Source organism: Musa acuminata, chromosome BXJ1-5 (genome assembly GCF_036884655.1).
Source record: "Musa acuminata AAA Group cultivar baxijiao chromosome BXJ1-5, Cavendish_Baxijiao_AAA, whole genome shotgun sequence".
Taxonomy (NCBI): domain Eukaryota; kingdom Viridiplantae; phylum Streptophyta; class Magnoliopsida; order Zingiberales; family Musaceae; genus Musa; species Musa acuminata.
The window spans coordinates 3,168,812-3,191,876 of NC_088331.1; the positions used below are offsets into that span (position 1 = coordinate 3,168,812).

Below are 23,065 nucleotides of genomic sequence, written 5' to 3' on the forward strand. Positions count from 1 at the left end.
CCCTTATATTATATTTGGCTTTTTGTAATTAAACCGCAACATAGATTTTCTAATTATAACTTTTTTTGTGCTAATTTAGGGAATTTCATGCATATTTTTATGCATACACTTGATGTTTTAAGTCATAATTCATTAAACATTTAAGTTTGAATCCTAATCCTCATATTTGGTCAATTGATAATATTTTTAAACCATTTTAATTATAGTCAGAATGAAAAAAATTATTTGATGAATTACTATGATTTTAAGAAAAATATTTATGTCATGTCTTAGGGTAAAAAGTTTATCCTGTCCTATTTATAATTTTATTTTTTATCCTATTATATAAGATATAATTATAATAATACTAATAATAGATAGAACAATATAGTTGAGTTGGATAGACAAAAATTTCTCCTAAATATTTTAGATATTTTAGATCAACCATTTAATAAGATAAAGAGATATAATTCATACAGTAAAAAAAAGATTGGTCTATGAGAAGCATTATGAATCTTATGTTTAATTTTAAAAATATAAAATAGTAATGAGATCTGTATGGATTTGAGTATTAGATAATTAAGAAATGATATATAAAATAATAAATTTATATTTATGAGACAAAAATAGTGAAATGAATAAATAGAGTCACTATAAAAGATACATAAGAATATAAGTACAAGTTGAGATAGATAAAGATAATAAAAAAAAATATCTTAATAAAAACTATAAAATATTTTTTAAAAATATTCTAAATTTAATTAAATATATGACTCTTTACAATAAAATATTGATGTAATCAACTTTAAATAATTAAGACTTATGATTATTTTATTATTATTATTGTTGTTGTATTTATGAATCTTATTCTGTTTTAATCTTCAGAGAAATTAAGAGTGTATTATTTCAAGTTTTATTGTATATAGGAGCATTTGCAGTGGGAATTGTTGACTTGATTATTTTATTTTTTTTTCATAGTTTTTATTGAAAATGGTGGGAAAATAGGGATTGCCAAATAAGGACATTGGAAAGTTCTTACTAGCACAAAAGGCTTGGAATCTTCCAAAGGTAAAATATTTGTTCTATTTCAGCACTCAACTTCACCAGTAGGCTGCAGCATTATTGGAAAATGATGATACAAACAAAATGTCATTATCCTCTTGATGTAAAAGTGGTGATTCCACCCACTCCTCTAAAACATATATACCTCAAACGAACAACTGATGCTAAATCCACAAAAGCAAACAAATTTGTCTAAAACTGAACATAAACCAAAGTTTTTTTTAGGTGGAAAAACCTCTCTCTCTTTTTTACTCTTGCTAATTAATAGGTGTCGCTTATTTTCAAAATTTTCTAATGACATTTTTTTACCTAATATCTGAAATATTCGATGTCCGATCATCTTTTCTCTATTTACAGTGTTTTCAGTAATACTAAAAAATATTATAACATAATAAAAATTATATTATAATGTTATAAATGGTGTTGTAATGTTTTTACATTATGTTATAGTAATTTTTACTGTATTATAATATTATTAAAATTACATGGTGTAAAAAAATATTACTTGGATCGATCTATAGAAAAATAGAGAAAAAACGGATAGGTGATTGATTGTTAAGTCAATAATATTCTAAATATTATTAGAAAAAAATGTTATAAAAGAATTTCAAATTTTGGGATACTTCTTATGCATGGGAGTGAGAGAGAGAGAGAGAGAGAGAGAGAGAGAGAGATAAGTGGGTGGGAGCATAGTCTAAGCGATCGAACACTTGGTGTGGTCTGAGTTGCAGCACATCTTATCCTACCACCTCTTAGAACTCTAGTGCAGCTGCGTCTCCGAATGGACTAGTCTTCTTTGCGAGAGGGACGTCTGCCTTCCTTCTGAGGTTTTAATCTTCACAGAACTGTGCCCAGAGGAAAACATTCCCAAGTGCCTTCTCGTCGAAGTAGACGATGACCATCCTTTCAACGGAAGTAGCACTTCTTTTCCCTACCACTTCCTCTACCTACCTTGGCATGAAGTCGGGCACATGTGGGGCCCATCTCTACCATCGCTACCTCCGGTCACGGGGCCAGTAATTATCAGGGTATTTAACGAAAGAGTAGGAAACGTATTTTACTTTTGGTTCGAGGCCTTTGCCGGTGTTGTGTGGCTACCACGTGCGTTTCTCGTGCGGAACTAAAATAAAAATACACACGTGGTAGCGGATAATTACTCCGCACGAGACACGCACGTGGTAGCAAGCGTGTGACGTGTGTGTAATCTTGACTTAATTTGATCGAAGTAGTATACATGGGTGATCTAATGAAGGAGCAATCTTGTCATTGTACTGAAGTCCATTCATTGACTAGGATTCAAATTCTAGATTGGCGATCAAAAATGGCTGCTGACAAAGTTTACGAGGATCTAGATTTTGAGCATCAACCTTTTCTTGCACCGAATTGAGTAGATCCAAATAGATCTCGAGCACAGTGAAGACCACTAAGTTGCTTGGCTCCTTTGTGTGCTCTTTTGCACTCACAAGAGTCCCATCATGCATTGCATTAGCTGCCTTGAACCTGCAGCCACATCTTTATGGACCCAATGACACAGCACTAACAGTGGGAGGCAACGGTTGTACTGGATGAACCTCCATTGGACCGACGAGCTTGGCCTCCATGAACAGTGTCATACTAGGGACATAGTGGCTACAAGTCACAGCCTCCAAGAACACTCGAAGCTAATTATAAGGCATGCATTATGGATCAAGTACTTGATGGAGTTCCTTGGAGGGTTCAACCTCATCCGAGCAACTTGACCCCCCCAAACATCACATCCTTGATTCATATTAAAAAGAACATAAAGGTTGGGCCTCTTATTAAAGTAAAAGATCCATCACATCCACAAAGCTTTAGAACTTTAGGCATGAGATCTTTGGATGCAAGCATCATGACCTGAGAAGGGCATGCAGCGGAGGCATCATCCAAAGGCCTTCATGTTAAGGATCAAGGAACTGGTTGAGTAAAAGAAGGATCAGATTAGCGAAACATAATCAATTGTTTTGTTCGATCAAGACTTCGCTCATGCAGCTGCCCACAGGCGCAAAGAAAGAATATGTTTCCCACATGCAAACCCAAGTGATTGTGACGGAAGCTTGTGATGATTCCCCCATTCTTCGGCTTTATGCTGCTTGGGACCCAAACATCTCCTCGAAGATGATTCCCTGGTGGCATGAAGACCACGGGGTTGCACGTGCCACACAGCATACGGCAACACGAGCCTTCTCATGGATTAGGTCAGTGAAAATGGTGATGTGTGTGTGTATATATGCTCTCCAAAGACCAGCAGCGTGCATTATTCTTGCATGTCTGCAATGTTGGTGGTCCTGCACATTCCTTTAGGGCGAAGAAGGTGAAGGGGATCCAGTGTTGTTCTTTGCCTAAATAAAAGAAAAGGCTAAGGGGATTCTTCAGTTGTAATCATTCCACCATAAAGCAAACAACCCTTTTGAGTGTGTTATCACATTAAAGTAGATGCAAACACTTGTGTCTAAAGCATCAACTACAAGTTTTGGATCAAACTATTATCTTCCAGACGAGCATAATATCTCCTTGCACCGCCTGGATTCTGCCTCTAAGTTTATGGGTTGGCTTCTGCAGCAATGATGCACGGTGCTGTAGAGCTCCAACTGGAGGGACCATTAGCCATGAATGCTAGCGTCGAAGTGAAGTGTCGTTCGTGGTCCCTGATCCATCTGTCGCGAGTTGACGATGAGTCGATGCTGCTTGTTGCTGCATGAGGCGATCATGCATGGATGCGGTCCACCAAATCGTATCGACGAGTGTGAGCGCAGATCATACATATGTCATTCCTGTTATTGATTGCTAGCTCTCTTCGAGAAAGTTTCATGTAGTCATGCGTGGTTTAAATTCCATACTGCATTCAATGCGCTGGAATGAACTGTGGCAGAAATCCAAGAAATGGCGTAAGCAAAGTTTTGATCAAACTAACTCCTCTTAGTGAGGCTACATATCTATCACTTGAGAAGTTGTCTCGCATGAGATGTGATGAGTATAACACATTCGAGCAAACTAGGATTCAAGGTAGGTTTGGACTTTGGGGTTTGAGGGTGAGGGAGTACTTGGCATCTGTACCACCTGCATGGGGATGGAAGCAGTCAAGAAAAAGGACCATAGAGAAACAAAAGTACGTTTGGTGGCATGCGCACATCCACATGTCTCCGACAAGCAAGCTGCCAGTCCTCTGACTTGGCATTTACCTGCTCATCTGGGCCACCTCTGTCATGGTTTACCCCCACAGCCATGGACTCGAAAGAGATCATCCATTGGAAGCTTTGAATGCCCCCTCGTGCACTAATGAATGAGGTCAATAGGGACGTGGGGTTGTAGGGTTTGAATACCAATACCCCTAGCGAGACAGAGAGAGAGAGAGAGAGAGAGAGAGAGAGACGACAGTGGGAAATGGAGTCAGAGGCAAGACAAGGGAGGGCTGGTTTCGGCTGACACCACCTCGTGTCATCTCGAACACCGCGAAGAAAGACCTAATAAACTCAAAAAGCTAGAGAACAAAAGATACACCTGTGAGGAGTGAAGAATTCTCAGTGCAAGTCATCTCTCTTCCCCACTTGGTTTTTTCTGCATCTTGTATCCATAATAGATCTATTACACTTTGCATAAATCGTAAATGCATGAAGAACACCAAGTGGGAATATTAGACAAATCCTCAAGTTCAAGTTTAAGCAGTTCTTCTCATGGTAAGAATCTTCATTTGAGTCTCACCAACAATAAGAATTCCCGAGGCTTGCATTTCTCTCTCATCAGCACTGCCTAAGATGGTTTCTTGGGACTTAAAAGATGGGTGTTGTGGAACCCAAGAACATAAATTTGGCAGACGAAGTGCCTTTGACCAATATGCGTAGAGTCAAATGCCACAACTCCACACTCAACCAGCTATGATCTCTCTTTTTTGCCTTTCTCTTCTTCTCTCTTTTTCATGCAGCCTCATGCATGCACCAGTGGGAGCCCACGTCAAATCAGTGGATTTATGAGACACCAAAGGGTTTTGTCGACTGATATGACATCCTGTTGTCCATATCATATCCCCCGCCCCCCTCACCAACCCCTATGAATTGATTTGAGTGGTCGTGGAGCCGGAGACTATAATTTGGTCCTTTCATTCCTTGCCCAGCCATTGCCTACCTTGGAAGGAATGTTGATTAGCCTGCAGGTCGATGCTTCTACCATTCTTGAGGATGCATCAGGAATACGTTGTTTTCATGTAGATGATCATCCGCCATGGTGTTGTAACGCCAACAACTGAAGAGGATTCACAAGAGATCAACTTGCGATGGGGACAACTTTAAAATCAATCTAGTGTCTTAAATATCTTCTTTGGTTAACTCAAAGCTATCAACTTTTGATCTGTTCCTGTTTTTAATACTATCAACTTTTGGTTAACTCAAACCTACTTTTCCTTGCACTACCCAAGGCTTATTTCTCGCACCTTTTGGCTCCACTCTCCTTTCCTCTTGCAGCAGAGCCTTATATTTGTATTAAATCAGCAAACTAACAATCCACTTCAGCTCAAATCGAGCTGGTTAAAAGGAAGAGAGAGAGAGAGAGAGAGAGAGAGAGAGAGAGAGAGAGAGAGGTGCAGAACAAGATATTAATTGGAGTAGCTCTTGCAGAGGGAGTGAGGGATCAACAAGAAGGGGGAAAAAAAGCTGAGTGATGTAGATGCTGTGGCATTGTTTTGTGAGCCATCTTAATGGGGGCTAAGGTGGACCTATCTGTCCTACAATCACTGCAACTCGTGCGGCTCTTTGAATAACTCTCTGCCCATATAGAACAATGCTCCAAGGGCACCATAAAATATGATGTGAACAGGGGAGAGCTCAGAGCTGGTCGGAGACGATGAGTGAGTTCAAGAATATAACCTCTCACAATGGGCATCTTCGATAATCAAATGAAGTAAGTGAAGATTAGATCCAAATGCATTGTAAGAACCTCCTGAAGAAAGAATTAATCGCTTGTGAGGAGCTTTTCTACGGAGGCTTCAAACATTTCTTAGAATGAGATAATGTCTCTCAACTCACAACATAGCAAGCAGATCAGAAGCTAGAATGTTAGGCTCCCATTACGCTCCTCTACGAGTGTGTACAAAGTCTGGCTATACCGCACCCCCCAAGAGTTAAGAAACCTAGCTAGATGCTAGTCTAGCTTGATATCATTTCTTAGGCTTCTGAAAAGCCAATTCAACCCTGCAGTAACAAGCTGCCAAAAGCCTGTTTGCTTTTCCTGTCGTGCTGGTATAAAGATGCCTCCTCGGTTCCACCCAGGAGAGTTGCAAGGCTTCTTGTGATGAGAATTGGCCTCGCAGTGTGTGATGGAGGGAGGGCTGCTCTCTGCTCTTCTCCTGGGATCCATTGTGATGTTGGTTGTGGTGTTGAACCATTTCCTTCCCTTGTTACTGAATCTTGGAGCTGCTCCAAGGGGGAGCTTTGGATGGCCTTTGTTAGGCGAGACCTTGAGGTTTTTGAGCCCACATGCTTCATATGCTCTTGGAAGTTTCTTAGAAGACCATTGTTCTAGGTAAATCTTCTTCTCGTATGACTGACTCTCCTTGCAAGATCAGACTTCTCTGATAAAGGAGACTGCAACACTCACTGTAGCATGCTCTTGCATGGCTATCGTCTCTTTCTCCTCCCCAGTCTCCCTTTCCTTCTCCCAGCAATCAATCACCATGGTGCCCTCTTCCTTTTCTCCGTTTTTTTGTTTCCATTTGCGATAAGAAAGAAACTGTTCTCGAAGCATTTGCAATCTAAGTCGATCTATTGGGTTCTCTCACCAATGAGAGAAAAGACGCTCCTTTTCCGTAGTACGTATTGCATCTTAGATATCTCGAACACATTCGTTTTACCTACTTTTCAATGACGAAATATGGCATCTAATTCTGAACTTTCTTTTGCGAAAATGATATCTAATTTGTCAAGAACATTTACGTATGTGATGTGGTCATCTCCTTTATGGCTAAGCTGTTATGTGTGGAGAGCTAAAAGTATTCGAGTGCATGCATCTACTTTCTTTCCTCGCATGATGGTCAAGCAGTGTAAATGTTGCTGACTAAATAACTTTACTCGAAGAAAGCAAGCCATGGGAAAGATTAGGTGACTGTAGACTCACCTGTGCAGGTATGGGAAGGTCTTCAAGTCGCAGCTCTTCTGTACCCCGACCATCGTCTCCTGTGACCAGGAGCTGAACCACTTCATACTCCAGAACGAGGAGAAGCTGTTCCAGTGCAGCTACCCGAAACCCATACATGGCATACTGGGCAAGTCTTCCATGATTGTGGTGGTAGGTGACACCCACAAGAAGCTGAGAAACCTGGCCTTGACACTGGTCACCACCACCAAGGCAAGAGCTGGATATCTCAATGATATAGAGAGAATCGCTCTTCGAGTCATGGGCTCATGGAAGGACAAGAAGAGGATCTTCTTCTGTGAGGAGGCCAGAAAGGTTAGAACACAAGCTTCGTAACATGGGCACCTGCTACTGGTATGCAAGTCTAATGCTTTGCATTCTCTTTACACAGTTCACTTTCAGTGTCATAGTGAAACAAGTCCTCGGGTTGTCACAAGATGAGCCACAGACTGCAAAAATTCTTGAGGACTTCCTGACTTTTATGAAGGGTCTCATTTCTTTTCCCCTCTACATCCCAGGAACCTCATATGCCAAAGCTGTTCAGGTGTGTCTTCTTTGCTTTCTTTCATGTCTTGTCTCAGAGTAATCTCATCACCATTTGTTCACTCCAACTCTATGTTTACAGGCTAGAGCTAGGATTTCTTTAACTGTGAAAGCCATACTAGAAGAAAGAAGAAAGAACGGAGGGGATTCCAGTCAGAAGGGTGACTTCCTTGATGAACTCCTATCAGTTGGTAATTTGTCTGAGGAGGAAAAGGTCAGTTTCTTGCTGGACTCCTTGCTGGGTGGCTATGAGACCACCTCCCTGCTGATGTCAATGGCTGTTTACTTTCTCGGGCAATGTCCATCAGCTCTGGAGCAGCTCAAGGTATGATTTTGTGGTGTTACAGGTATTTTTTCTCATCAAACGTAGCTGTTTAAAACACCCTTTTCTTTTGTGTTGCTTATAGTCAGAACACCAGTCCATTAGAGCCAACAAGAAGGATGAGTACTTGAACTCAGAAGGCTACAAGAAAATGGAGTTTACCCAACATGTAAGTGAGAAGAGCCTCCTTTCCGAGATTAAATTATGCACCATCTACTGGAGTAATTGGTGTGGGTGTGTCCTTTCAGGTCATAAATGAGACTTTAAGATGTGGAAACATTGTTAAGTTTGTTCACAGAAAGGCTCTCAAGGATGTCAGATACAAAGGTGTCCTTCCACTTGTGATTTATATTATTACTCCTTCCTATATGGTCTTCACATGACTCTACATGCAGTAGATCATCATCCTTTGCAAATGCTTTATTGCCTGTCTTAATCTCTTTCTGACGAACAACCTTTGTGTGTTTCTTGGCAAGAGTATCTGATCCCATGTGGCTGGAAGGTCCTGCCCGTCCTCAGTGCAGTACATTTAGACTCTTCCCTTCATGGAAATCCCCAAGAGTTTCACCCCTGGAGATGGGAGGTAATTTAGCTGTTACATTACAACAATACATGCTTCCTTGTATCAGTGAGGATGATGAACTTAAAAGAAACATTTAAATATACTTAGTGGAGGTATATATTCTTCACAATGAAATAATTTGATGCAACACGTAGTGATCCACCGAAGCCGCAGTGTCATGCCTTGGGTTTTGATGCCATCCTAACTTTTGCATGGTGATGTTATGAGACACTGATGAGATCTAGCATCTTTATTCTGATTTGATTGAGCATCTCTCTTGTTGCAAATTGTGAGCAGTGTTACAACCAAACATCAACCAAGAAGTTCACTCCATTTGGTGGTGGGCCAAGGCTTTGCCCAGGATCTGAACTTGCCAAAGCGGAGGTTGCTTTCTTCCTCCACTTCATGGTGCTCAATTTCAGGTAATTCACATATCTATCAGCCTCCAGAATGTTTCTGGCGTAACCCTGAGATTGCTCCTTGGTATTCTGGTGAGTTCCAGGACCTCACCATGTTGGATCACAATAAAAATTGTGAATTTCCTACAACAAATTACGCAATTAAAGTTTGCGGACTGATGCCTTGTTCAAAGTAAAGCGTGCAAGCTATCTGCTTTAATTGACTTTTGCCATGAAAAATGTTCTTTAGATGGAAACTGGAAGGCGAAGAAGACATTCCCATGGCTTACCCCTACGTGGAGTTCCCAAGAGGATTACCGCTGGAAATTGAACAGGTGCCATCCGAATATTAACCGAGGAGGAGAGAGCAAAAGGCTAGTCTTCCACTCCAGTGTCCACTCCACCACCAGGGCATGGCCACACTGCCTCTGTTCCAGGTTCATCATGCAATAGCATCAGATTCAGCCATGTTTTCTCGGATCGCGAGTCGTCGTCGGAGCAGATTGCAGATCCTTCCATGTTTATGTCTGTTGTTCTACCAGTTTCCATAACATGTAAGAGAGTTGTATAAATCTGTGTAGCTTTAACCATCATTTGCAGTGTAAATTGGCTCCTCCTGTCGATGGCCATTGAAAAGCCTTGCTTGTGTGCCAAGATCGATATCAGTATACGACAGGCATAACAAAGAGTACGATCATCAAACATTAGATATTCATGCCACAAAGCCACAGAACGAAGGAGCAGATCATTCACAAAGAAATTGAACACTAACATTAGATAACTTAGAAGAAAAAAGAAATGTTAGATTAGATACCAGAAGCATAACTGCGTGAATCTCTAGCCAATGTCTTGATAGCTGCATCCATGCCATGGTGAAGACATAGAACTGCTCCTATTCTATACCCTTCTCCTCACCTCCTGTATTGACCATACTAAATGTAGTTATATTCAATCACTGACAGGCGGAGACTAACATTTGATTGCTTCGACAACATGGTCACAGCTTCAGACATCATAATGCCTCTCTTCTCTTTCACTCAGATGTGGTTATCACATGCATTTCGTATATATGTTTTTGCTTCTTTACCTTGAACTCGGATGAAGCTGGAGTCTAGGAAATGAGAACAGCAACAGGTTGCAAGGCCCAATGATGTGGCACAAAGTACATGGATCCTTCAAGCCATTAGCCGTACTACCAAATGCAACATCCTTTAATGTCCCGAATTCACTGTTTCTAATCGAATTGTCAAAGGTTTTCTCTCGTTTGCTATTTAATGTTGCAGATAATGGTCTTCTTCACATATTCCCAAGCTCTGCTAAATGATTTCTGCATCTGACCCTTCAAACAAAATACAATTTCGATGTGCAGAAGAACCGAGGAATTACTAATAAAATTTGAGAAGGGCAACGATGGACATCGCAAGGAAACCTTTTGGCGTGAACACCATTATCAAGATCCACAGTCATAGTTTTTCAGAAAGAACTACAGAGTCTCATCTTATATCCATCCAGCAGTCTGTCATCTGGCAAAAACCCAACTACATACAATCTTAGACAGTATCATAATCAAAATAAAAGCCTCCCAAATAGCTTAAAAACAAGCCTTGCAAAGATCACTTAAAGACTAAATGTTCTGAACTTCCATAGGGAATGTGAGGAACTGATATAAAATGGGAAGAGATAGATGAAATAATTAGTGTATTTTATCATACAAAATAAGTGAATCGAAGAAGTGGTCGAATATAAAAAATGAGAATGATCGTTAGTATTTCAAGGATACCCTATAAATTCAGGTAAGGACTCTATTTGTAAGAGAAAGGTTACATAGAATGACTCTCCCTGAACCCTCGTAGTTGATGGGAGAATCAGAACACTAGATTTGTTCTATTTTACTCATCTAAAATCCACAAGTAAAAGATAGGAGAATATAAACTAAGAAAAATACATCTAAATAACAATGATTTGTTAATTGGGGATATTCAAGTTACTTGTTGTTTGTAGAAGTTGAAAATAGGAAACTATCAATATGAAATCATATTTTTCATCTATTCAATCTCAACCAAGATGAGAGTCAAATGATTTTATGATCGAAATAACTTGGCTGGATTAGAACAGGAAAACTGATGAAAGAAAATGGACAGTAACATTCAATATCTATAGGGAATCACACTAATGCTTATGACTTTTAGTAGAAGATTTCACCTGGATTCCCATAGAGCTACAACTAATTAACACTTTTCCTTAAGATAAAATTCATTTGTTCTTGTGAAATCAGAATACATTATACAAAGTTCAGATCCCTCAGATCCATGACCCCAACATCTCATCTAGATTTTTTTCTTTAACCCAAGAATTTGCCTTTTCTTTTTCTCCCAATTTATCATGGATTCAAGTACCATACAACCATCCATTTAGATTAAAGAACACCAAATTTACTAATAAGAAAACAAATAATAAAAATAAGCTCTTGAAAACAATCAAATATTATCATCTTTTTCATCTCAAACTGATCTACAACCCCAAGTTCTTATTGTACGGAGATTCTTCGACCCATAACTAACATTCATATATCCACAAAGTGAGGGAGAAGAAACTCATAGAAAGAGGCTTATCTACGGAAGAGAATGAGAATCCAATAGAGGGAGAAGGAAAGGGTGCATTCCGCAACATGATTTCCTCTATTTCTTATCTCGAGACTTATCGAAAATATAAAAGATAAATTCATGCAAAAGTCATAATTTTATATGTATCTCCATTTTATCATATTTCTCATGATATTCTCGATAAGATAAGAATAGCTTTTGTCCTTTTTGATGAATTAATCTATTGAATGAATCAATCCATTGATTTAGATCGGAGCATCTTATCCGAACGATGAATCGATCAAGTTCCTCAATTATAATATTTTTTAACCAAAGTATTTTTTTAATACACTGATAGTATTTTAGTAGAAGAATTAAAAAAAAAACTACAATCCACATGAAGGTCTCTGTATTTGGTTATTTTTATATTTTATCTTATTATTATTATTCTTAAATGATATATATTTTAAACCTACTTTTATATATTAACCAGTTTCTATTGGGTCTTAATTTCATTTGCCTTTATTTTGATAAATATGTAATATATATATATATATATATATATATATATATAATATTTTCCTTAAGAAAGAGGATATTTTCCCAATGATAATATACTGATAGCAAACTTTTAAGTAGCCTCTCGACAGAAAAGCAAAAGTTATTGGCACCCGTTTTCTCCTGCCCACGTTTACCCGAAAACTGTGAGTATTTGCGGGTCCCGCACGTGTTATGAATCCAGAGGACGGCACGGGGGCAGGTACGATTTATACGGGTAGGCAAAGGTATTTCCGCCCCCGCCCCCTCGTCGTCTCATGTTTCTTCTCTTTATCTTTTCGGTCCCTCCTCTCCTCACCTCTCCTATCTCTCTAGTATTCCTCTCTTGAGCGAATTCGCTTTCGCATCCTTCGTCTTTCGCTGCGGGTTTCTACCCCCTCGTTTCTCTTTTTCGTATCGAAGACGAGGTAACAAGAACAAGCTTTTTCGTCTTCCGATGAGATCGCCGTGAATCGATAACCGCGTTTTCTTTCTTTTTGGATCTTGTTATCATGTGGACCTGGATGTCGTGTGGAACGAGTCATATTTTGGGTAGTTGTTTTCACTTGCATTTTTGGGTAGCTAGGTTTGGACGACCTCTGCAGTTCTTTTGCCAACCCGACTCCTCGACCACTAATGCTTCTTGGTTTCTCATGTGGATTTCGTACGAGCCGTACCACTACGGAACAATGACGGGGGATCAAATGATGGATTGTTCGTCTTATAATTTATCGGGAAAAAGAAATTCCTTTTTGATTTTTTTTGGGATTTCTCTTTTTTCGGATTTGATCGAATCCAAATTTGGTAAAAGAAGCATTTTTTTCTTTTCAGATTCTTTGGCTTCAAAGATTCTTCTCGCATGACACACTAACTGGTTGTACTGTTAAAAGGTACCTAATATTCTTTAATTTATCGGGCGTGAGATTTCTGTTGGTTTGCTGTTGTAGTTGAATTGCTCCTCAACGTTTAGCGTGGCTTGTTTTTAGCTTTTGCCCTTTTCGCTATTGGTTTCAGATATCAGCTTGGAGAGTTTTATGTTACTAGCGGTCTCCAAGATCATAAGAAGTTCTATTTATAACTACCCTTCTGTAGATTATGAAACTGGGATTAGTGAACTGAAAGAATTTGAATATTTGGGTGATTATTAAGTGGGCAATTTTATTGAAATAAGATCAACAATGTTGATTAATATTTACATATAAGCAATTTGAGTTTTAGAGCTTAGCTTTAACCATATCTGTCTGTTTTTGTTATGAAATCTGCTTTACAAATGCACTATATAGGACACATTATTGATTCACAAATGTACAACTTGAGTTCTTTTTTGTTTAATGCACTTTAAACCTAACCAGTTTTAACCATCCAAGTAGTTAAAATTTTAGTGTGTTTTATTTGGAAAATGCTGTTATTGGTCAAAACTTTCAAGAGTATGCTGACAACACCAACATGATGAAAATTTTCGTTAAAGAATAATATCAGTTTTCTCAAATCAGCATTTGATTTGACTGGTTGGCAGCTGAAAGTGAGGAAGCATGAATCATCTCTGTGATTTTTGTGGGGAACAAAGATCTATCATCTACTGCAGATCTGATGCTGCTTCTTTGTGCTTGTCATGCGACCGCAATGTCCACTCTGCAAATGCACTTTCTCGGCGCCACTTGCGCACTCTTTTGTGTGACAGATGCAGTGCACAACCAGCTGTTATTAGGTGCATTGAAGAAAGTGTTTCACTTTGTAAAAATTGTGATTGGAATAGTCATGATGGATCAGGCGTCGCTTCAGGGCACAAAAGGCAGACAATAAACTGCTATTCAGGCTGCCCATCAGCAGCAGAGCTTTCAAGAATTTGGCCCTTTTTTCAGGAGTTCCCTCCTGTAGCTGAGCCTGACTGTGAAAAGGGTTTAGGCTTGATGACCATCAGTGAGAACAACATTAGTAACTGCTGGGGACGTCCAGAAAGCAACAGTACCTTGGGTATTTCCAGTGTAGGCAAGATGAAAGATCCAATAGTTGTAGATAAGCTCAATCCCCTGACTGGATCTTCACGGCCTGCAATATGTCCTTTGCCCTCTACTGCTGATCAGACAGCTGGTTCAGTGGATTCAACTATACCTAAGGTGCATCTGACATTTGAAATTAGATTTAACTGGCTCCAAATTATCGAATATACTGATGATTGTTTCTGTTGACAAAAATCTGTTATACTATCTACTATGAAATGCAATTCTGCCATTCAAGATGCTTTCCCCCACTTCAAACCTGATACTAACAATCAGCTAGCATGTTATATTCCAGAATTGCTTGTTGCCACCAAAGGTTTGCAGCTGTTACTTGCATTAACAATTAGTCTGCATGATATAACATACATTTAAGGGTACCCTTTCTCTGGATCCATAAATTATCAATCTATCAGATTGTCACCCCCTCAGCATTTTATAACCTTGTGTTGCACCTCCTCTGTCTCTGTGACACTGACAAATGATCTCTTTTAGGTATTCCCTTGACACCAAAAATACTTTTAAACTATAATCTATCATTATCATTAAAGCAACTTCCCTAGTCTGGTGTCCTTGAAGTTGACTCTGCAGCTATTGCAGAAATTTCGTTTGAGCTTAATAACTTTGTAGTATATGCTTTATTAACAAATACAACCAGTTTCTAACACTTAGAATAATAACAATTTCCGATAAACTGTTTCATAACTTAGATTTTGGATGCACTGTCCGGGAGAGATAGAATGGAATTTACCCTTGAGAATTATGCTTGAATGTTTTCCAATGTTGGCTTCTTACACTGATGCCAATTGCTTATAAATTTTTAACTGATTTCAGCTAGATTGTGTTGGGACTAAAGATTTTGAATTCAGCAAAGATGATTTCTGTGAGGATTTCAATGTGAATGATGTCGACATGACATTTCAAAGCTATGAACAACTTTTTGGTGTGTCTCATAACCAAATAAATCATATTTTTGATGATGATGATGGCATAGATAGTTTTTTTGATTTGAGGGAAACTTCTGCTGCCAATTCGAACCACCAGGATGAATTTTTTGGAGAGGTACATCTTGCTGCTTGCTCTTCTGCACTTTTGTCTCTAATTTTTTATCAGCAACCACAAACTTCTTTTATTGTTTGTATTTCCTTTTCAAAATCAAGCACTAGCTCATCAGATTCTATTGTCATCACTTATTCAATATCAGCACTTTAGCTTCTCTGTTGTTTGCAAGCTTAGATTTATGCATTAACTAGTGTTGTGCATCCTGCACTGCATAATATTTTTGGTTCAACTTTCTGTCGAGTAGGGAAGAAGAGATGGTTTTAAGCAGATTCTTTCTTTCATCATGGTAGTGTCCTCTGTAGTTATTGCTGCAAAGATTGCCGGATAAAAGTGAAAAAAAAAGAGGCAACAATGCTCTAGAACAGATGAGTTTGTGAGAATCCTTAACTAACTGCTTTGTAGATATGAAAGTTAAAAGGGGATGACATTAAACATTTGTGTTTCTTTCTTTTCATGTCTGCTGCAACCATGCCAGTAAATGACATGATGTTGCTTTATCAACATATTCACTACAATTGACTGGTAGAATAGCAAGTATGTCTTGATTCATTCTGGTACTCACTGAATACAAGTACATCTTGATTCAGTATCATTTATTCTTTATGTTCTCACTGTTCCAGTGTAATTTTGAACTGCGTTATCTTGAGACCTGACGGCATATAGAGTTCAACCTATACGTTATGTATTTTTACCTGAATATGCCCAATATATTGCAATAGAGATTTCATGCCAGGATAGATTAACTTATCATGACCTAATTGATTGACACGCCCTGCTTGTTTCCACCCATTTCCTTATTTTAGTCAGTTTTATTGTGTTTCACAAACTGATGTATCTTTACATTAGTATTTTTCATTTAAATTTCTAGTTGTGCAACTTAAAAAGAGTCCTATATTATGAGAAGGCGGTACCATTAGAAACCTGATATTTTTCATGTGAAGTTACTTGAGTGAGGTGGGTGTTGCTCAGTGGACACTTTGGATGATAGGATATATGTGTGGCATGAAGCGGCAATCATGCACCAAAGTGACTCAATTCCTACTTTGGATAACATGATTTAAGAATGATTTGAATGTAAATACATAACTCTATTTTCTTATTAATTGTTTTAAATTGCTTGTGCCAATCTTTTATCAATCTTGTGACAATTTTCCTAGCTTTTACCCTACAGTAGTCAGAAGACCCCAGTCCCATAGCTTATGTAAAATTTTCAAAGCTAAAGAGCGTGGTACTCAGTAAAGCTGAATGCTGATTGCAACAATTATGTTCACATATTATCAGAACTTGCCTATGTTATCATAAGTTCATAACAATGCTATTCACATATATATATAACTTGCCTATGTTAACATTGACAAGCTTTGTTTCACTTTTATGGTTTTCTGTTTATTGGAAATGTTGACATCATCCTTGCCATCTTTCTCAGGCATCATCTGCTGGGCAGCCTAATCCTATGCTGGCAACACGTAGTAATGCAGTTTCTGCTGATTCGGTGATGTCAAATCGAGGAAAAAATGCAGATTCGAGACTGTTTATTTCTGCAAGCCATGCTCACTTCAGTCTATCCCTTTCATTTTCTGGTTTGACTGGTGAAAGCGGTGCCGGAGACTATCAAGATTGTGGGGGGTCATCAGTGCCTTTTAGGGGTGAACCTCCATGGTTCCCAGCGGATCCTGAGAATTCCCAATTGCCTACAGCTAGCAGGGATAGTGCTGTGATGCGTTACAAGGAAAAAAAGAAAGCACGCAAGTAAGTACTAACTATGAGAATTTCAATCAAAAGGTTGGTTATATTCTTCTCTGTGATGTGCCAACAAATGAACTGAAATCAATGCCTTACAAAATTCTGGATGGCTGGGCTTACATGATTGTGGAAAATCATTTATAGCCGCACATGGAACTTTAGTGTTTGAAACTACAATGTAGCCTAGAAGCCACAGCCATGCTTTTTAAAATTTTATACTTCTGGATGCTGCTTTTTAAGCCACAGCCATATATCGCAGGGGAAATGTTCTCATAAAGACTTAAAACAATGACGAATAATTTATACATGTTGTTATTTTGGGCATAAGTTCTGGTGATTGTGATTTGCATATCACTTTAGGTTATGAGTAATGTAAGTTCCTACAATGAAGCATAGATTGCTTGTTTATCCAGTATGCAACTTTCAAGTAAAACTTGATTTTGGAGAAACATGCCTTATGAAAGTCAAAATTAAATTATCTGGCATTTAATGTGGTCAAGTTCTGCATCCTCCTTTTGTTGAAGTTATGTCTGATGCAACATTTTGCAGCATCCAATTGAATTAAATTTTCAATGCAGATAATTGATGGATACTGGATGGAAATTGTAATTTCTTGGTTAACATATTTCACGGATATGTCCGATTAAATTCTCAGAAACATCTATCTTGCCTTCTGAACAGGTTTGAGAAAAAAATTAGGTACGCTTCTCGCAAGGCTATGGCAGATGTGAGGAGGCGTGTAAAGGGGAGGTTTGTCAAAGCTGGTGAAGCGTATGATTATGATCCACTTGCACAGACAAGAAGCTTTTAAGAGCATGGTCAATGATAAATAATTTGGGAAAATGAAAACTGACATATATCACGCTTCCCTTGCAAGTAATGTGCTTCCTTTGGGAAAACAAAAGCCATCAGGGCATGTTCTTGAAGTATGAGTTCTCCATCACCATCTTGCCCAGCAATATGATCTGGTAAAAACTGGTCTTCATATTCATTCTGATAGGCAATGGTGTGTACATATTCTACAATTTGGGTAAAGCCAGTGCATAATTTTCTATTCCGCCTCAAACTAACCGAACAGTATTTTCCTTGAACCTCAACCCCCTTACTTTGGGTTCCTTCCTTCCCATCTTCTTCCTCACTTATTGTTTCAGTATATTCTTCTGATTCTCCTCAGGACCGGTAGCCATGCTATGCATGACCTGCTGCAGCATTCTGCTCCCAGTTTAGGTTTCCAATTCAGATCTTTGGATATCTCTCTAACTTTTTTCATGTTGAATTTGTGGAGCATACTCTTGTAACTGACAGACAGTTCTTTGTATCAGTTCACATGTAAAAGAGGATCATTTATGTAATAAGATTCTTGGAGAGTCTGTAAAATTGGTTTGTGTGCCAGTGACTGTAGAAACATAATATAATTGTCACACTATTCATATCTGTTTAAAACTTTGAAGCCCTATAACTTGGGTTGTACAGCTCTAATGTCTCTCAAAAAGTGCTGTGGTATTGAATGAATTCTGCCCAAAAGACACACTTTCCTTTTGTTTGCGATTTTGTCTGGCGATATTTCATTCTCATTATTTTCTTATGAACTTTTATTCTTTCATATATGTGTTTCTATGTATATGGATTACAAGATGCACATACATGAGACATGCTCACAAGGTGTTCTATTGAATCCTGTCCTATGAGAGGGAACCCTTATAAATGCTAATTCTTTTTCATGTTGAATATTATCTCCTTTTTAATACATGATTCTGCTTGTATGATTGCACTATCAGTAATGTGTTTGCATGCGCTTTTGATCTCAATGAAGAAATTTATTTTTTTGTTACATATGCAAGTATGTATGGATTTTAGTAATATGTATAATGATGGTGTGGTATATAACTGACAAAAGTCAAATGACCACAATGAACCATGGATAAGCTTTGGAGGTATCATATCATATGATTTATATCTAAGACACTTGCTTATTTTATATTCCTCTGATCAATTTAGAGACACCACAACATACAATTTATGTCTAAAACACATGCTTACTTTATATTCCTCAGTTTTGTCTATGGAGTGACATCAAATGCAATCTTTTACCAGCCACTGCCTAGAATTAATTCTCTCAATTTGGCCAGCCTAGTAATTAAGTCTACAATTGTCACACAAAAATTGACACAAATAGAACTCATGTTCCTTTTAATGTGTCCACACTGACCAATTTTTGGCTTTATAGGACAACAAATGAGTAGATTGGCAAAAATGAACACAAACATTCCAACTAATGAAGCAAACAAGAATCACTGAAATGGGAGCAATTCCCAATAAAAAAAATCTTTTTTATTAATTTATTTTCATTTTTAATGTATTAAGGTCCTCCTCAAACACCTTTTGTCCTTTGTTATTTCACAAAGAAACTATTCAGTGGGTATAAAAAAATATCAATAATTATAAAGAAGGCTTTTGCCAATAAATAAAAACATAAATTGAGTTTTTTTACTGCTTATCCTTTCAATTTTTGAAAATAGTATATTCATCCCTCCATATTCTAATATTGCACATATATTATATTCCTGTAGAAATATATTTAAATCTTACATATATGTATGTTTCTTCCATTAATTTCCAATCAATAAACTCAAATTAACTATAAAAAATTAAATATCTAAAATTATTTTTATTACTTTTACAAATTATTTTACTTTTTATCCCTCCTGCTATTCAATTATTTTATTACTTTCACTTTTGATGGAAAGAACTAGGAGAAATGTTCTTCTACTTTTATAACCACATTGAGCTGGAAATAGCCATCAAATGTGTCTGGACACTTCTTACCTCAGACATCATGTGTCTTCAGCAAGTGAAAGCATGTCACTTGGATGCTTGACCCAAGCACAGCACACAGTGCTGTATCCCTGAAGTCATGTCACTCCTAATAATCACAATGAAGCTAATTTTTGCATTACTTTTGTTGGCAGCTTGGTTGTGGGTATGTATGAAACTTGTTTATGCAATCCATTTGGTTGAAAATATTGAATGTGAAATAATTGCTGGTCCCCTTCACCTCATCTGTTCATGTTTTTGAAGAGCCTGAACACCAGGCCATGCTGGATGCATGAAAGTACAACTGCACAAGGGCTATAAAGGGCATCATGTTTTGTTCTGTGGAGGCATCGGGGCAGGGCCAGATTAGCACAGTATCTGCAGAGGACCCTCATCTTGGCTGCAACCAGCAAAAGTTTTGACTGATGCCAACAGTTTTTGGAGATCTTATTCAGATTAAAGTCTTTTCTTCTGTAAACCTGGCTGTTATTCTGTGTCAAGATGGGCAACACGGCTACTTCTTCCATTAATAATAGCTTCTGAGGCTTATCATGGTTAAATCACATAAGATCACAATATTTAAAGCCTCTACAGTGTCATATGTTTGATGAACATTTTGGATTGTTGACACTACCTTCACAATGCATGTGTGCTTTTGGAAGAACATGCAATGATTCCTGTATTAATATTCTATTTTTCCCTTCACTCGTTATGGAACAGAAGCCCATTCTTTCAGACTGCTGGGTTGTCTGTGATGATGTATTTGCATCCACATGTCAATTCCTGTTGCACTTGCTGTATGTTAGAACTTACATTTAAATCACTACTTGGTTCTAGCAAATGAAATTTTCACTTTTTTTTTTGGGGGGAGTGTTTTCTTGGAGCCTGGATCTCAATTTCAAATCATAATTCTAGCATTTGTTTGAGGTCCAGACTGTCAAGTTTATATCCTACAATTCTACAGTGAATTGTTTCATATGCACTAATCTTGGCACTATTGTCTTGGGATATATTGCCAGCTTTTATCATTATCACTATCTGTTTAGTTTATTCTCATTGAGTTTATTCTCTATGATGATCTCTGTTTCAAAGAACTTCAGGGTGGGTTTATGTAGGATTCAGGCAATCTTAATTTCCCATAAATTGTGTTTTCTTCTGTTGGGAGGCTGTCATTCTAGTTTGTTTTTTCTCTGAATTGTTCAGTATTGCTGTTTTTATCAGCCAGCATCAAAATCCTAAACCTTAATCTGGAAAGTTTGACTAATGTGCAATCTCTGTTGGCCATGAAATCTTCAGGCATATTGTTGTGCATAGATAAACTAGACTTTGTTTTTGGTCCTTTCTAAAACCGTGACAGTCTCTTATTATTAATGGACAAGATATTTCAGATCATAGATTTTGCAGAATTGTGTGATTGCAAGATTTCATCTCACAAAATGCAACTTATTCTAAGATGCCTATGTTGACAAGTTTGAATTAGTTCCCTGCAGGAGGAAGAGAAACAGGTTTTGATGATGGCACTGCCTTGGAGCTTCTGCACTGCTGAGGAGGAGAGTCAAGAGATGCTCAACAACAGTAATAAATCTCCCTATGTTTTGAGGTACAATCCTCTATGCAATAGGATACATTGGATTTTGTTTGTTGTGTAAACCAATGGATTATAATAATGCTGGATCCATGTTATTGACCAATGCAGGCTTTACTTGTATCGAAGACATTGTTGGAGACAAACATGGAATCTTGTAGCCCTTTTTTATTGTGGCTAAATACTGTACCCAAGGAGATGATGATTGCTAGAGAATGCCTCCTAATGGCCTGCCGTTGACCTAATACCACCTTAAAAGATGCACCTCCACAAGAATAGTGTGGCTGATAGAGCATGAAGTCAGTCAGATGGAAGTTGTTCCTATTGGAATTAGTGGACACATACTTAATAATGTCCTCATTGTAATAATAAACCTTTAGTGAAGCTAAAAAAACAGAGTATGCTAGCAAAGGATATTTTGGGGCTTATATTTTTGTGGATATAAGCTTTTATATATATATATATATATATATATATATATATATATATATAGTTTTTGTTGAAGTTATACACCACCAAACAAAGATAATTTTGACATTATAGTTGAAGAGGCAAGCAGGTCTCCCATAGATATCCAAACAGTGTCCTAACACTGCAGATGAATGTAAGCAAATCCACTGTTGGATTATTGCTTGGGCAGCTGTCAGATTGGAACCCTTTTGAATCTTGTTGCTGCATCTCTCTCCAAAGTTCAAACTTATCTTCATCCTTCTCTCTCTCTCTCCAGTGCCATATATGCTTCTGTTATTGTCATTTCTTTAAGAAATAGCTTACTGATGATTTTTTGTTGCCAAAAATACTTCTTCTCTTGTTGCTGAAACCTAGCTTTCATATATTAAACAGCTTTCTTTTCTGACAATAGTTACTACTGGAAAGAGCTCTCTTTCTCTATCTCTCTCTCTCCAGTTAATAATATGCTTCTGTCATTGTCATTTCTTTACGAAATAGCTTACTGATGAACTTTTGTTGCCATAAATACTTCTTTTGTCGCTGAAAACTAGCTTTCAGATTTTAAACAGCTTTCTATTCTGAAAATAGCTACTACTGGAAAGAGAGCTCTCTCTTTCTCTCTCTCTCTCTCTCTCTCTCTCTCTCTCTCTCTCTCTCTCTCTCTCACCAGTGCATTCATTATATGCTTCTGTCATTGTCATTTCTTTAAGAAATAGCTTACTGATGAACTTTCGTTGCCAAAAATACTTCTTCTTTTGTCGCTGAAAACTAGCTTTCAGATATTAAGCAGCTTTCTTTTCTGAAAATAGCTACTACTGGAAAAGAGAGTGAGCTTTTGTTGCCAAAACACTTGGTGACAATTTCACAGTTTTGTTGTCAATTCATTAAGAAATATCTGCAAATACCTTTTTTTTTTCTTCTAATTTTTGTTGCGAAAGATTCATTTTGTGCTGCCGACAGAAAGGCATCAGAAGTAAGGTGCAAAATATTTTCTTTGTTGCTAAAAGCACATTCATTGCTTAGTAAGAGATTTCAGGAACCAAATAGCTTTCATCTCCAAAACACTTCAGTGGCGATTTTTTATTGTCAAACGGCTGCAGAATACATTTTTTTATTGCTAAAAGAAGACACTTTTTTTTGTTGGCATTTCGTGCGCTTTATATATAGCAGAAGAAAACGCTATGCAAAATGGTGAATTATGCTATGGAATATAGAAGTTCTGCAGTTGCTATATATATGGGGAGAAAAAGAGAGAAACAAACAACAATTAAGGAAACAGAAGAACACT

At 37.7% G+C, this 23,065-nt stretch overlaps 2 protein-coding genes across 5 annotated transcripts; both read left to right on the top strand.

Moving 5' to 3' along the window:
* The first annotated feature begins 6,329 nt into the window (after positions 1-6,329).
* On the top strand, positions 6,330-9,643 carry LOC135673016 (cytochrome P450 724B1-like). Its single transcript, XM_065181677.1, has 9 exons — positions 6,330-6,573; positions 7,173-7,497; positions 7,574-7,726; positions 7,808-8,050; positions 8,133-8,216; positions 8,296-8,374; positions 8,524-8,630; positions 8,907-9,031; positions 9,258-9,643. The coding sequence occupies exons 1-9, from the start codon at positions 6,368-6,370 to the stop codon at positions 9,358-9,360; spliced, it is 1,425 nt and encodes a 474-aa protein (XP_065037749.1). The 5' UTR covers positions 6,330-6,367; the 3' UTR covers positions 9,361-9,643.
* A 2,753-nt stretch (positions 9,644-12,396) lies between these two features.
* LOC135673017 (zinc finger protein CONSTANS-LIKE 9-like) lies at positions 12,397-18,400 on the top strand. 4 transcript variants are annotated; one of them, XM_065181681.1, is made up of 6 exons: positions 12,405-12,554; positions 12,958-13,016; positions 13,643-14,243; positions 14,958-15,185; positions 16,612-16,934; positions 17,610-18,400. In XM_065181681.1, exons 3-6 carry the CDS (start codon positions 13,659-13,661, stop codon positions 17,737-17,739), a joined length of 1,266 nt encoding a protein of 421 aa, XP_065037753.1. In that variant the 5' UTR covers positions 12,405-12,554; positions 12,958-13,016; positions 13,643-13,658; the 3' UTR covers positions 17,740-18,400. The 4 variants fall into 4 exon arrangements, with proteins under 4 accessions (XP_065037750.1, XP_065037752.1, XP_065037754.1 ...); XM_065181678.1 differs by lacking the exon at positions 12,958-13,016 and having other exon boundaries at positions 12,397-12,554; XM_065181680.1 differs by having other exon boundaries at positions 12,403-13,016.
* The last annotated feature ends 4,665 nt before the right edge of the window (positions 18,401-23,065 follow it).